The following is a 14,196-nucleotide window of genomic DNA, read 5'->3' as shown; positions in this document are numbered from 1 at the left end:
GAGCAATCAACGAATACCAGAGCAAAAACAAGGCGTTGCTTCGGATCGAGAGAAGAAGCTTTTACGAGATTGTGAAGACACTGTGAGTCCGAGCTGACTTCGTTCGGATGCGAATCGACGTGAGCTCTCACGCGCGTTGTTGACCTTCCTTTCTCCTTCTTGTTCTTCTGCCCACAGGAGAAGCGGACGAAACGGGATCCTCGTGGGATTCAAGACGTACCTAGCTGTTCGATCACGATGGGAATGCTGTCCTCTTGATTTGCATCGACGCGTCTTCCTGACGGTCTCGTTTCCGACGACTGACTTGCGCTTCCTTCGCGAGCAAGATATCCCTGAAGGTTCTACCACCTCCCAGTTCTATATCCTATATAGCCTGAATTACCCTGAGACCAAAAAAGAAAGACAAACAAAGAAAACGGAACGAGCGAATCGTCCGAAGAAAGCAACAAAGAAACGAAAACACGTCCATCGAAATCACTCGCTCATCGACCTCATCGTCAACTCGGCGAACAAGAAAGTGGCTCCGTTAGCGAACGGACTGGTGCCAAACGAAGAGGTTAGGGTGTAAGCTCTCGCCAGAAGGACGCGAAGGAGGGGAAGCGAAGGGAAGAGAACGGAGAAGACTCACCTCCTGATCAACGTAGGACCCAGCCCTCTCGTGAACCCAGCGACTCCCTGCTGAGCCCAGACCTTCCTGAAAGCATCGAGCATCGAGGTGTATTTACGACCGGAAGAAGCTGAGAAACCGTCGGTCTGGATCTTGGATTTGATGACTGAGGGAGGTAGGAGAGAGGAAAGGGAGTCAGTCCAAGTCAGTCGAACGAAACACGACACGAGAGCCGAAGGGCGAGAACAAAGACGAACCATCGAAGGGGTAGATGCTGATGAGTGAGAATCCAAGACGCAGAGGTCAGCGAAATGAGACATGAAGCTCGACGCGTGCGAGGAAGAGACCGCAACGACAAAATGAACTCACCTAAACCAGAGCCCATATCCAGCAGCAGCACCGTAAAGAACAGCGAACCCAGGGGAAACTTCACTCCTAGTGATGTTTTCCTTCCTCATGTGACGCTGCATCAGGGCCTCGTAGGCGAAGAAGTAAGATCTGAGACGCGTCGAAGAAAGCTCAGCTCTCGTTTCTCTCGACTGAGCTCGGAATCCGGGTTACTCACCCGTATCCAACTCCCTCCCTCCACAGGGTTGGGACCTGACCCTTGAAGATGCCGGCGAGACCGTTGGCCTTGTAGATTTTGGAGATGCAGTCGAGAGGACCAGCGTAGGCGAGAGGGACAGTGGAAGCTTGGGTTTGGAGACCTGTGGGGCGAGAGATAGAGAAGAAAGAGGATGTCGAGAGACGGGGTCAGAGGATGTCAGTTTGGGGAGTTCAGGAATAGCTGAGAGTCGAGCGGCAGGGAAGGAAGGACTCACGGATCCTAACATGCTCGACGGGTCCAGAAACGATGGAGTTCGAAAGACCAGCGACGGCTCCGGCGCAGAAGAGTTGAGCTGAGGAGGTTGTTAAAGTTTAGGCTGAGTCAGTACAGCTTCCAGAATCTCATCTCTTGTGAAAGATTCGAGTCGAAACTCGACCGACGCGTCGGGAAAGAAGAGAGAACGTACGATACGAGAGCATGGGAGATCCGTTGTTTTGATCGGTGAAGAACCTCTTGGTTGAGTTCAGAGCGGCGAATTGGATAGATACACAGAGTCCTGATAGGAAGAAAGAGATTAGGGAGAGATCAAGTCAGATCTTCGAGCTCAAGGCGGGGAAAGACCGCGACGAGAGAGAGCGGGGTCGAGGCCAGGCCATGAGCAAAAGAGGACCGAGGCGAGAGAGGAGGGAGGGTCGTTGAGCTCACCGATTCCAAGAAGGGGAGTGAGAGTACCCTGGTGGTGAAGAAGGAGCGAGAGAAGCGAAAGGGTTAGACGTGGAGGTGCAGAGCGAAAGAGACGCGACGAGAGGGAGGGAGGAACAGAAGAGGCCAAAGACTCGCCTTGTAGAACGCGAGAGGCCCTTCATTCTTGAAGACGGTGGTAACGACGTCCATGGTGGACTTGTAGGTTCCAGGAGGAGAGGTTTGCATGCGCTAGAGGAGGTACAGGAAGAGCGAGAGGCGGTTCAGCTGGGGAGAGAGAGAACACGAGCTGAAGGAGAGGTGAGCTCGAGAGAGAGAAAGGAGCCAGTTGAAACGCACAACTTTGACCAAATCGAAAGGTTGTCCTACGATAACCTGATACGAGCCAGCAGGTCGAAACGAAGCGAGTTAGCGCTGAACCCTACATAAGGAGGTCGAGACAGAGGAGAAAGAAAGGGAGGGAGAGAGGAGGAGGGACTCGCCTGAGCTATTCCTCCAACTGTCCCGCTCGTCAAGTCGACCACTGTCTGATTTTTGACCATGATTTTCTAGCTTGAATGAAAGAGGGGAGCGAGACCTGCTAGCTCTTGTGAAACGGGTGAAAGGGGAGAAAGAAGAGCGTGATGGTTTGGGTTTTAATGGGGGAGTCGAGCAGCGAGTCGAGCTCGACCCAAAACCTCTTGAAGTCGGTGGAGGGTGTTTGCTCCTGGCTCTCTCCAAACCACTACAACCCCCCAAACCTCCTTTTTCTCTCTTCTCTCTTCTCTCCTATACCCTCTCAGCAGTCTCATCAAACGAGCCAAACCCCCAAAACAGTAACGATCAGACTCCAGAACGATAGTAATTAGGTCAGTTCAACAGGTCCCTTCTCCTCGCCGCGTCTCCTCCTCTCCCCTCCCTTCTTCGTCGCGAACGCGTAGCCGTTCCCGATGGGCAGTTCTCAGCAGAGACTCTCCGTAGTGTCAGCTTCACAGAAGGAAGCAGTTTCTTCCCAGAAGCTGCTTGATCAATAGTCAAGAGCGGAGGAGAAGGGAGGGAGGGAGAAAGAGGAAAGGTGGAGCTCTTCGCCACCTCTCCTCCCTCCCTCGTATCGCTCTTGTACCGATCTCAGCCTCCTCTGTCCTCGAAATCGGAAGCTCACTATGCTTCCTTCTCTACCTCTTCCAGATATCATGCCTCCTCTCAACGTTCCTCGCAACCGTCCCGCCTCCACCGCTTCTACAGCTCCTCCCTCTTCTCCCTTCCCTTCCTACCACTCCACCAACCCTCAATCTCACCCCTTCGTACACGCTCGTCCTCAACCTCCTCCACCACCTTCAGTAGCCTCTACCAACACCCCAGCTTCTTCGATCGGCTCTGGTCCCAAGCCGAACAGGGCGAGGAGAGCGAGGATCCCCAGAGGGAGGAGAAGACGACCCACGTCTGAGGACGACGACTCAGACGACGATGCGGGACACAAAACCTCGGACGACGACGAGGACGATAGGAGGAGGATCGATACGGACGAGGAGGAGGAGAGGAGAGAAGCTCAGGAGGAGTTGAAGGAAGCGGCGAAGGTGGTAGAGAGCGGCTCAAAGAAAGTGGGAGGTCCTCCCTCAGTGGCGAAGACTCCGACCGTCGTCGCTGCTGCTACCAAAATCGGGAAACCAGCAACACCTCCGGTACCTACAGGAACCCCTTCCTCTTCGTCTTCAGCACCCAGAGCCGTCCCCACCGATCCCAACGCCGCTCCCGTCAAGGTCAAGAAGAAGAGGACGAAGAAGCCAAAAGCTCCCCAGGTCACTCCCTCAGCTCCTTCTCCTCTCCCTCCTCCCGCCGAACCCACGCCTTCTTCCTCTCAGCTTCCCAAACCACCCCCCTTCGTTCCTAACCCGAAACCGGCTCTCTCCTCCTCCACCGCGTCATCATCGAAGCCTCCTCCTTCAACTCAAGCCTCCTCCTCCAAACCTCCTCCTCCCGTCGCTGGTCGCTCGAAGCTCAACTGGTCGGACGACATCTCAGTGGACGGTCCTCTCCCAGAGATCGACTTCGCAGACTTGGGGACCGCAGATCTTGGATTGGTTCCTTCAGATGGTGGGAAGAGGAAGTCTCGAAACCAAAAGGGTGAGCTCGCACTTTCCTTTCTTTCTCTCCTTCTCTTTGTCATTGAGACCGACGTCTGATCCTCTATCACTTTCGTACTGCTTTCAGCCGCCTCGTCTTCTACTCCTTCCTCGGCATCCTCTCGAACTCCTGCTCCCTCTCCCGCTCCCTCCATCTCCTCGACCACGGTTCCTCGACCATCGACGAAGGCCGCTCCTCCTCCTCAGGCAAGAGGCCCTCGCGTCCCTTTGGTCGCAGCTTCGAATCCTCGCCAGCAACCTGAGGTCGTGGCTCCTCTTGCGGCTCCTTCTGCGTCTTCTTCCAGTTAGTCCAGCTCCTTTCGTCGTAGCTGCAGCCGATAGCTCAAAGAGTTGCTGACCTCTTCCCTCTTCCCGCTTTCTCTCAGCCAAACCTCCTCCTACCGGTCCCTCAGCAGGAAGAAATTCGAGAGTCTCAGCCGTCGTCGCTCTTCCTCCTTCGTCGTCCGCCAAGGTCAGGGAAGTCGAGGTCCAGATGAACGTGCCTACGGTCAACGGGAAACGAGTCTTCGGTCCAACCACCTCCCTTCCGATCTCGTCCTCGAAACCGGCTCGAATCTCCCCTTCTCCCAACCAAATCAACCTTCAACGCACCTCGATAGCTTCCACCTCCGCTTCCTCCTCTTCCCTTCGAACACCTCCCTCTCCTGCCGTCGCGCCTCCTCCTCCTCAAGCCGTCGGAGGATCAGGACCTCCCGCTTCCGTCGTCGCATCCGAGAAGTCGAAGCGAGCTCTGAAGAGGGAGAAGGTCGAGAGGAAGATCAAGAAGAGCAACGAAGAGAAGGCTAGGAAGTTGGCGTTGTTGAGTGGAGGGAGGGAGGAAGGAGCTCGAGCGGAGGTCTTCACGCTCCCACCCACGCTGGAGACCAAGGTCGTCGCCTCGGCCACTGGTGCGAAGGCTGGAGCCGTAAGAGTCAAGCTTCCTGGAGCTGTGGGTGCTGGAGAGGAGGTGAAGAAGTCTCTGAGAGCTTCGAAGAGGGCTAAGGCCAAGGAGAGGGAGGTTGCGAAGAAGAACGAGGTCGTCGTCGCGTCGGGTTCTGGATCGACGGCAGCTACAGCGGAAGAGAGGAGAGACATCGTTGTCAGGCTTCCTCCATCCAAGAACGCTCCTCCGAAGTCGTCGGTTCCTTCGACTGGACCTTCGTCTCGAACGGAATCCGTCGTCGAGGAAGCAGTCGAGGCGATCATCCCTCCCGCACCACCTCCTCCCTCGGATCTCGCCTCCTCCGCTCACTCGGCCATCGCTCCCTCCCCTCCTCTCGAATCCTCGGAAATCACCATCGAGCAACCTCAACCTCGTCGACATCCCTCGGAGTCCAACGTCCTCTACAAATCTCCCTCTCCTCCCGAACCCGCTTCCCTCCCGGTCCAACCTCCCATGCTCTCTCCCAACGTCCTCATCAACCTCGGAACCACCACTGAATTGGGACTCGCATCGGCGGCTCCTCAGCCCATCCCCGTAATCGCTTCGGACGTCCCTCCTCCACCTCCTCACCTCATCCAGGTCGCAGGAGCTCCTTCGTCGAGAACGGGAGATCAACCTCCTCGATACGAGCTTCCTCCAGCGAGACCTCACCCCAGGGAAGAGCAGTACAACGGACAACGATTCCCTCCCCATCAGCTTCACCAGCAGCACTACCCTCATCCGAGCCAGATGGGAGGAGGAGGATTCCCCTTCGTCGACGATGGAGGAAGGAGGATGTCGAGCGCTGGAGGACCGGATTCGCCTGGAGGAGGAATGTACGGAGGCGGAGGAGGAAACCCCGCTCTTCCTCCTGGGTTCGTCACGACCGAGAGCGGACAGGTCTTCGACGCGCAGGGTCAGCAGTACATGTTCAGCTATCCTCCTCCCGGACCTCCTCCCCCTCAGCAGTTCCTCCCTCCTCACCTTCGTCAACACTCGCAATCGCCTGCCTTCTGGGGTCACGGCCAACCTCCTCCTCCTTCGCACTTCTCGAACTCGAGTCCTCCCGTCTCTACGGGAGGAGAAGGACCCTACCCCGGAGCCGGTTACTCTCCCAACTCCATCACCTCGTCTCCTCCTTACCTCGACGGTGGGCATGGTCCTTACGGAGGAAGCTCGTTCGATCATGGACCTCCTCAGCAAACCTTCTTCCCTCCTCCTCCTCACCCCGATCAACTTCGACAAGGTCCCTACCCTCCTCAACTTCACCACCAATCCCAGTACCCTCCTCCTCACTTCCAACCCGTCCCGCCTCCTCCTCCCCAACACCACCAGCAGCAGCAGCAGCAGCACTTCCATCAGCAACATCATCAGCAGCAGCAGCAGTACTATCCTCCTCCTCATCAGCAGCAGCAACACCCCAACCCCGGTCAACCCTTCTTCGTTCCTCGGCGACAAGGATTCGCTCCGATCCGAATCTCGGATCCTTTTCAAGCAGGAGTCAAGGTCGGAGGAGGGATGGTCGCGTCCTCGCATATCCCTCTTCTTCCCAAGGCGTCGCTAGGGTTCCAGCCTGTCTCGTACGCTTCGTACCAGCCCCAGGAGGGAGGAGGAGGAGGCGGGCCGCCAATGGTTGGGAGGACGAGCTCGTTCGATTCCGACAGGACGAACGAAGGGTTGGGAGAGAGTGATTACGCGCCGTACCAGTAGTCTAGTAGAGCCGGTTAGGGATTCGGGTTTCTGGTAGTTCTAGTAGTTTTTTGTTCGAGTGTTTCGCGTTGTTTTCGTTGTTCGAGTCGTAGGTTCTCGTTTGGTTTCTTGCGCTCTCTCTTTCTTGTTCTTTTGCTTTCGTTCTTCTCTCGTAATCTACAGCAACCCCACACCACCACCACCACCAAATGCATGATTCTCTTCCCCTTCTTTTCTTTGCTTTCTTTCGACGAAAACGAAAAAAAGAAAGAACGAGACGCTACCTTCACCTCGTTCGAAACGCACCGACCTCCTCCTCTCCTCCCCTCAACCATCTCCTCCCTCCCTTTCCCTCTTCCCTCTTTGGATGGCCTCTTCCTCTACGACCTCCCCACCCAACCTCTGGGATGAGATCCTGAACAGCGTTTCGGGACGGACTTCTTCCTCGGTTTCGAAGAAGAACCTCATCGTTCTAGGTGAGCTCGACTTCACGCCTCTCGTTCGTTCTCCTTCCGCTGGCTGGCGTGTCAAGCTGATATGATTGGATTGGTTGCAGGTGAACCCCAAACGGGTAAATCTACTTTGCTGAGTCATATTCTGAAAGGATCCAGGTCTTCTCTTGGTGAGTCTTTGAGCTTCGAACAAGCGAGAGAAGGAGGAGGGAAGGAGAGTTGAAGCTGACACGCTCCTTCTTTTCTCCTTTGGTCGTTCGTTCTGGTTCAGTGGAACCTATCGCTCTCCCTTCAACCGTTAAGCAGGCCGGCTCGGATTCGAACCCACCTCGCCTGGATCTCGCTACAGGCTACGAATGGGTTGATGTTCGAGACGAAGGGGATGAAGGTGTGTGCCGTCTTGCTCTGCTCTCTCCCTCCTCTGTCCTTCCTTCCTTTCGTTGCTGACCTGCAATTTGCGTCCGAATCTTCTACCAGAGACCCTCCCCCCCTTATCGATCTACACCCCTCCTTCCTCGCATCCTTCGTTGCTCCAACTCCTGCCGCTCTCGCTTTCGCAACCTCCTCCTCCGCCGACAACAGCTTCGACTTCGAGCCCTTCGAGCTCGCCGAGCTCAGTCCTAGCCGACACTTCGATTTTAATCGTCCTGGACTGGACCAAGCCTGCGACGATGATCGTTCAGCTTTTAGGCTGGTTGGAGTGGGTGGAGGAGTGGAGTAAGCGAGTGAGCAGGGAGGTCGAAGGGGAGGAGGGGAGGGAGAGATGTACGTCCCGTCGTTTCGCTTCCTCTTTTTTGTTGTTGTTCCATTCCGTTTTGCTCACTGACAACTTCTTCGTTGCTTTTCGTTTGTTGATTGCTAGTGCAATATCACCTCCAGCACTACAACGAACCACCTCCTCCAGCCGTCATGTCCTCGCCGTCTCTGGGAGGAAACAGCTCTCCAACCAAACAGCTCGTTCCCCTCCCTTCGACACCATCACCAGCAACAGCGAGTGCGACCTACAACCCCAACAGCAACGAAGTCCTGCCCTTAGGTCCTGGGACGCTGACGAGGAATCCGTGAGTCCAGTCTCTCTCTCTCGTTTTTCGAACTTCGAAGTTGAGCTTGATGTGAGCTCGCACCTTCTCCCTCTGCCTTTCCCTGACTCTTTGTTTTCTGTTCGACGCTGTAGGTACGGAGTCCCCATCACCATCGTCTGCACCAAAGCCGATCAGATCGATCTCGTTGCTGAAGAGCTAGGCTTTGGGGGACCTGCTGCTGGAGGAGGGTCGAAGGGAGCAGGAGGAGGAGGAGGAGGGAAAGGAGGAGGGTGGGAGGAACGAACGGACTGGATAGGGCAGGTTCTGAGGCTTGTAGGGTTGATGCGTGAGTGTAGGGTTCTGCATTGTTTCCTATCTATCTGGGGGAGTTAGAGGAACGAGCTGATTTTTTTCGTTGTTCTTTGGAATCAGACGGCGCCTCCCTCTTCTACACCTCCCTCGCCAACCCTTCCACCTTCTCCCTCTTGAGAACCTACCTCCTTCATCGCATCTTCTCTCCACCACCACCACCCATCCTTTCCTCCTCCAACAACCCCAGCTCACCTACAACCTCAACCTCTCTCGCTCCCATTCCCTCCATCAGCTCAAGTTCAACGCGTTTCCCCTTCCCTCACCGCGCCAACGTCCTCGACCGCGATCAGGTCCTCGTTCCCTCCGGATGGGACTCGTGGGGGAAGATCATGGTGCTGAGGGAAGGGTTCGAGCCTGAACGGGTGACGAGCGCTTGGGAGGTGAGTGTGAGGAGGTGGAGGGTCGAGAAAGGCGGAGGGCAGGAGGGAGAAGGGGTCGTGGACGATGAGGAGGAGGAAGATGTGGAGGATCTATGGGCTGGCGTTGTGCCGGAGATGGGGGAGGATGTTTTGGTGAGTGATTGTGGTGCTGGTTTCGTTTGTGTTTGGGCTGGTTTGGGGGTGTTCTGAGGCGAGAAGGGAACGAAACGAGAAACTGACGCGTCGTTTCGTTTCCTTTCCGTTCGTTCGTTCATTCGTTCGTCTTTCGCAGCAAGACCCCTCAGCCCGAATGATCACGACTCTCCTTGATCAAACCTTCCTCGCCAAAGAGTACGCTGCGATCCAGAACGATCCCAAACGAGATCCGAGGCAGTCGTTCAGGAACCCAGCCTCAACGTCCACGTCAACCTCGTCTTCGACGGGAGGAGGGGAACTGGAGCGTCTAGTAGGAGTCGTAGGACCTATGGGGAGCGGAGGACTCAGTATGCCCGGGGTGGAGAAGGCGATGGCGGAGATGGAGGGTCTGTCGTCGAAGAGTTCGAGGGTGAGTTCTGAGACGCGTCTCCCCTCCTCCTTCTTTTCTCTTCGTTCTTCGAGCGAAGGAACCCTGACCTTCTTCCTATCGCTCGTTCCTTCGCTCCAACAACAGGACCCCACCACCCGCCCTTCCCTCTCCTCCTCCTCTCGAGACTACTCCTACTCCTCTCCAACCCTGCCCTCCCCGCTCACCTCCCCAAGCCTCTCAGGCTCAGCAGCGTTCCCATCGTCCGCCGCTCCTTCAGGATCAGCAGCAGCGGGGGTGGCACCGGGAGGAGCAGGTCAACCTCCTCCTTCGACCGAGGCGCTCGTACGTCGTTTCTCTCCTTTCGGTGCTCGTGTTCGAAGGAAGAACTCGAACGACCAAACGCTGACCTCGTTTCTCTTCCTTTTCTTTTTTTCTCGTTCGCTTCGCTCACCACGTACTACAGCACAACTTCTTCCAATCGCTACTGACGGCGAGGAAGAACACGACGGGTGGGGTGGCGGGGTTGCCTGGAGCGACGAGTGCGAGTGCAGGGCCGGCGTCGCCTGGTGCTGGGGGGAGGGTGCCGTAGAGTTGCTAGATTTTAAGGGTGATGGTGATGATATTGTGCTTCTTTGCTTTACGAGATCTGGGTTGAGGAGAGGGTGGGAAGGGAGAAGGAGAGAGAAGTGGGGAGAGCAGAGGGAGAGTCAGACGCGACGGTCTTTTGCCGTTGCTCGCCCCCACTTCTTCTTACTGCGAGTACAAAGTGGAGTTGAGCGTTCTGCGAGAGAAGACTACATCTTGTTTTAGTCGCCATCCCTTGAACGTGTACTCAGGAGGACCGGAGAGGAGACCAACGCGTTCTCGCTCCCCTGAATCTTTCTCTTCTCTCCCTCGCCTCGCGAAGCCTCCTCCACCATAGTCAGAACAAACAGTCCGTTGAACAAGTACCACTTCGAAATTAAGAGTCTATGTGCGTGTGAAGATATGGCTTCTATGAGTAACAAAGCGAGAGGAGGAAGCGAAAGCAAAAGTGAAACGCGTCGAGGACGAGAAGAAAGAACGAAGTGCGAAAAGCAAAGCCCGAAAACGTGTCCGTGTAATGTATTATAGACAACCCGAATACCCAAGATGAAAAAAGAAGAGAGCCGAAAAGAAGAACAAGAAAGAAAGAAGAGACGCCGACGACGACGAAGGACTGGGAAACGACGCGTCAAGAAACGAAAAGTCAGCTCAACGAGCGATCTTCCCGCGCTCTCACAATCACAAAACGAGAAAACTGACTCACCCTTTCCTTCCAGATTATCTCGCAGCAGCCCTATCAGTGAAAGGTCCTTGTTCCTCATCCCACCCTCGAGGCGGCGCTCCCGTTCCCCACGCCGTACCTGCTGCTCCTCCGACAGCTGCTCCTCCCAGCGCTGCAGGGACGGCCGCTGCTGCTGCTGAACCTCCTCCGAAACCTGCACCTGCACCTGACCCGGCTGGGGTGAAGACGGCAGCGTTGGCACTTTGGGCCGCTCCTGTCGCGGTTGCTGCGTTGGCGGTCTGTAGGAAAGAAGTAGAGGAAAAGAATAACAGGAGTCAACTATGCGAGTACGAAGATAGAAAGAAAGAGAGATGGGAGGAGATGAGGAAGAGACAGAGAGAGAGAGAGAGAGAGAGAGAGAGAGAGAGAGAGAGAGAGAGAGAGAGAGAGAGAGAGAGAGAGAGAGAGAGAGAAAGAACAACTCACAGCGGCCGTTCCCATCTGAACTCCAGCGTTTCCAGCTCCAGCTCCCGTTCCTCCTGCTCCCCCAGCAGTTCCTCCGGCAGTTCCTCCAGTCGCTCCTCCAGCACCAGCTCCAGCCGCTCCAGCACCAGCAGCAGCTCCTCCCGCCGCACCAGCAGCTCCAGCAGCTCCAGCAGCGGCTCCCACTCCGATTCCCGTCAACGCTCCCAGGATGACTCCCTTCGCAATGAGGACTCCCAAAGTGATCGCTACGACTCCTCCGACGATGGATCCAACCGCAACTCCGGCGGTTTCTCCCCTGGAGAGGCTCGAAGCCGTGTTGACATTTCCGGCGGCGACGATGACACTGGCGCTGGCTGATGCTGAGGAGGACGACGCGACCTCGGAGGGAGAGGAGGTTGTGATAGGGATGGAGGTGACGACAAGGGAGGAGAAGACCGAGGAGGCTGAGTCGGTAGAGAGGACGAGGGAGGAGACAACGGAGACGGAGGTGGGAGTCTCGGAGGGAAGGACGGTGGAAGTGAGAGTGACGGGAGTCGAGAGGGTTTGAGCCGACGTGACAATTTGGGAATCCGACTGAGTAACGAGGACTTGAGAGACGACCTCCGAAGCGGACGTGACGAGGACGAGGGATGGTGCAGCCGCCGATGTGGTAGCGACCGCCGCGAGGGAGACGATTTCCGAGGCTGAGACGATAGGTACGACGAGAGGGATCACGGAGGCTGACTCCGAAACCGTCTCGGAAATGGTGGGTGTAGCGGAGGTAGAGATGACTGAGGTTATAGCGGCTTCACTCGAGCTGGAAAGGAAGGAAGGTCGAGTCGCGTCAAAAACGATTCAACGCTCGGACGAAGAGAACGAGGATGTAGGAAGCGAACCTTGGCGCAATCGATGACGGAGTAGCGGATTCAGAGATTGAGGTAGTTTCGACCGTGCTGTAGAAAGAAAGGGAAGGAGAGTTCGGTGAGCTTCGGCGATTTGAAGGACGACGCGTCGAAAGAAACTCACGACGAGACGACCTCGGAAGAGGTTGCGATGGGAACACTGCTAGTGATGGCTGATGAGGTCACCTCGGAGCTGCTGAGCAATTGAATCAAGTTTTATTCCGTCAGCTCGGTGCCGTGGAGATGGGCGAGAGAAGAAAACTCACGTCGAGGTCGTCGAGGTCGTCGAAGTGAGGGGAGAGCTGCTGGTCGTCGAAGAGATCCTGAAACGAAGAACGGGGGGTCATCGTCAGCATGGGTGACCTCGAGAGCTCTGAGGAAGAAGTTGAGAAGGACTGACGAGGTCGAAGTTGGTACTGAGGATGAGGACGTTGAAGTTGGCACCGAAGAAGAGGAAATCGAAGAAGTGACGCTCGTTCTGTTCGAAAAGAGGACAAAAGTCAGCGAGGGACGAGAGAAGGGGAGCAGGGCGAATGATGCTCTCACGAAGTCGCTGAGGAGCTGGTCGAGGAAGAGGTCCTGGTTGAGATTTTGTAGGCATCAGCGAGAGCAAAGGAAAGGGAAAGAGAGGGAGAGACGTGAGCTCACTCAGACGAAGACGTAGACGACGAAGACGACGACGAGCTAGTTGAAGAAGAAGTCCTGTTCAAGAGTTTGTCAGAGGAGGGAGAAGAAGGGAAAACAGAGTAGGAAGCTCACTCAGAAGATGTCGAAGAAGAAGAAGAAGAAGAAGAAGACGAGGAGGAAGACGACGACGACGACGACGAGCTGGTCCTTTGAGAGAAACAAACAGCGAAAGATGTTCAGCTCCTGTGTTGCTTGGAGATGCCAGGGAAGGATTAAGGGCTCACGTAGACGAGATACTGGTCGAAGACGTGGTCGAGGAGGAGGTGGTCGTCGGAAGAGCTCTGTTTCGAGAACGAAGCGCTCGGATCAGCTCGAGTCGAAAAGCAAGCGATACGAGAGTCGAAAGGACGTACGATGTAGTCGATGTGATGAAGGTCGAGGTCGAAGTTGGGATTGCTGAGCTCGTGGTAGAGATGGGGAGAGAGGAAGACTCGAAGGTCGTGCAGACGGGAGCGGGAGTCACGAACACAACGCTGACGGGCGAGCTCTCGGTAATTGTGGCAGTGGGGAGGGTGAGAGTCGCGCTGACGGTGTTGGTGACTGGGAAGGTTACGACGTTCGTAACGAAGGAGACCACCGCGTTCCTGAGTACGTTGTCCAAGTCAACAAACTTGTACGTCTCGACGGGGTCGGCGCACGTTTCCGCTCCTGATTCGCAAGTAGATTCGCTGTAGAGAAGAAAGCGAAGCAGAACCCGGTTAGCACATGCTCGAGAGCATCGAGAGGAAAGAAAAACGCACACTAGCTGAACTTGACGGCCGGCGCAACTTTATCGAAAGAGGAGACAGAAGGGACTGGTCGTCAGAGGGGCGAATGGATGGATTTACAGCGAAGGCAAAAGCTTTAAGAAGGAGAGATGCGCACCAAACAGATTTCGCAGGACCTTCGAAGTATGGAGTGCAGGTGGTGGGGTCGTAAGGAACGCAATTGAGTCGGAAACCACAGTACTGGCCGTCGGAGGAGTCCTGGCACGTAGCATCGACTGTGGTGGTGGTGTTGCTGGTTTTATCAAGGAGGAAAGCGTTGACAGAAAGAAAGAAGTCAACACGAGGTTGAGAGGGAAGGAGAGAAAGAAAGAAAAGAAGGAAAGAGGCGTACAAAGTGACCACCTCCGTAAGTTGGGTAGTTGTCGTGAAGAGAGTGCTGGTGGTGAAGGCAAAGGCAGTAGAGACAGCTGAAGCCGAAAACGTATTGCAAGAGACGCTCATGTTGAGGAAGGGAGGAAAGGAGAGATGGTGGGTGGAGGAAGGGTTTGGTCAAGGGACGAAAAAGGGAAGAACCGATTCAAAGGTCGCTCAAAGCTTCATAGGAAGGGGAGGGGACTTGGCGAGATGAAATGCTCCGTATCGTGGAGTCAAACTTGGAACCGAACAAGGGAAGCGAACGTCAGGTTTCGCGTCCGAATTTCCCCTCGACGCGTCGGTCGTTGTTCACATCTCCATCGATAGACTCACAGCTTCTGGTAGTTCTGCATAGGATCTTGCACAGGGAAGAAGAGTAGCAGTGCTCCATCTTCAAATTCCAAGACCCAGAGGACAGCGCTTCGAGTCAGTCTCAAGAGGCGTCGGCCCATTCGGGGGAGGGCTGAAGCGAAGG

At 55.6% G+C, this 14,196-nt stretch overlaps 4 protein-coding genes across 4 annotated transcripts; 2 read left to right on the top strand and 2 right to left on the bottom strand.

Moving 5' to 3' along the window:
- Positions 1-296: 296 nt before the first annotated feature.
- Positions 297-2,530, bottom strand: BDY24DRAFT_398789 (mitochondrial carrier). Its single transcript, XM_076641734.1, has 11 exons — positions 2,339-2,530; positions 2,196-2,231; positions 1,995-2,087; positions 1,860-1,887; positions 1,621-1,710; positions 1,429-1,506; positions 1,173-1,314; positions 977-1,105; positions 865-881; positions 629-773; positions 297-538 (listed from the first exon to the last, which is right to left on the bottom strand). The coding sequence occupies exons 1-11, from the start codon at positions 2,396-2,398 to the stop codon at positions 475-477; spliced, it is 882 nt and encodes a 293-aa protein (XP_076493787.1). The 5' UTR covers positions 2,399-2,530; the 3' UTR covers positions 297-474.
- Positions 2,531-2,998: 468 nt separating this feature from the next.
- On the top strand, positions 2,999-6,590 carry BDY24DRAFT_417720 (uncharacterized protein; the record flags this gene model as incomplete). The annotated part of the gene is made up of 3 exons (XM_076643761.1): positions 2,999-3,959; positions 4,047-4,262; positions 4,345-6,590. 3 exons carry the CDS (start codon positions 2,999-3,001, stop codon positions 6,588-6,590), a joined length of 3,423 nt encoding a protein of 1,140 aa, XP_076493786.1.
- Positions 6,591-6,845: 255 nt separating this feature from the next.
- BDY24DRAFT_170473 (uncharacterized protein) lies at positions 6,846-9,936 on the top strand. Its single transcript, XM_076636247.1, has 10 exons — positions 6,846-7,045; positions 7,126-7,191; positions 7,293-7,409; positions 7,499-7,786; positions 7,884-8,082; positions 8,196-8,389; positions 8,476-8,927; positions 9,067-9,339; positions 9,445-9,642; positions 9,764-9,936. The coding sequence occupies exons 1-10, from the start codon at positions 6,937-6,939 to the stop codon at positions 9,887-9,889; spliced, it is 2,022 nt and encodes a 673-aa protein (XP_076493785.1). The 5' UTR covers positions 6,846-6,936; the 3' UTR covers positions 9,890-9,936.
- Positions 9,937-10,253: 317 nt separating this feature from the next.
- Positions 10,254-14,066, bottom strand: BDY24DRAFT_443792 (uncharacterized protein). Its single transcript, XM_076644799.1, has 16 exons — positions 14,055-14,066; positions 13,699-13,959; positions 13,465-13,599; positions 13,341-13,367; positions 12,954-13,268; positions 12,825-12,881; positions 12,673-12,747; positions 12,562-12,615; positions 12,460-12,492; positions 12,314-12,391; positions 12,180-12,236; positions 12,038-12,109; positions 11,908-11,964; positions 11,033-11,828; positions 10,589-10,845; positions 10,254-10,498 (listed from the first exon to the last, which is right to left on the bottom strand). The coding sequence occupies exons 2-15, from the start codon at positions 13,806-13,808 to the stop codon at positions 10,603-10,605; spliced, it is 2,109 nt and encodes a 702-aa protein (XP_076493784.1). The 5' UTR covers positions 13,809-13,959; positions 14,055-14,066; the 3' UTR covers positions 10,254-10,498; positions 10,589-10,602.
- Positions 14,067-14,196: the final 130 nt, after the last annotated feature.

This window comes from Mrakia frigida (genome assembly GCF_051309035.1).
Source record: "Mrakia frigida strain ATCC 22029 unplaced genomic scaffold BDY24scaffold_31, whole genome shotgun sequence".
Classification (NCBI taxonomy): Eukaryota; Fungi; Basidiomycota; class Tremellomycetes; order Cystofilobasidiales; family Mrakiaceae; genus Mrakia; species Mrakia frigida.
This window is presented reverse-complemented; position numbering and strand designations above follow the sequence as displayed.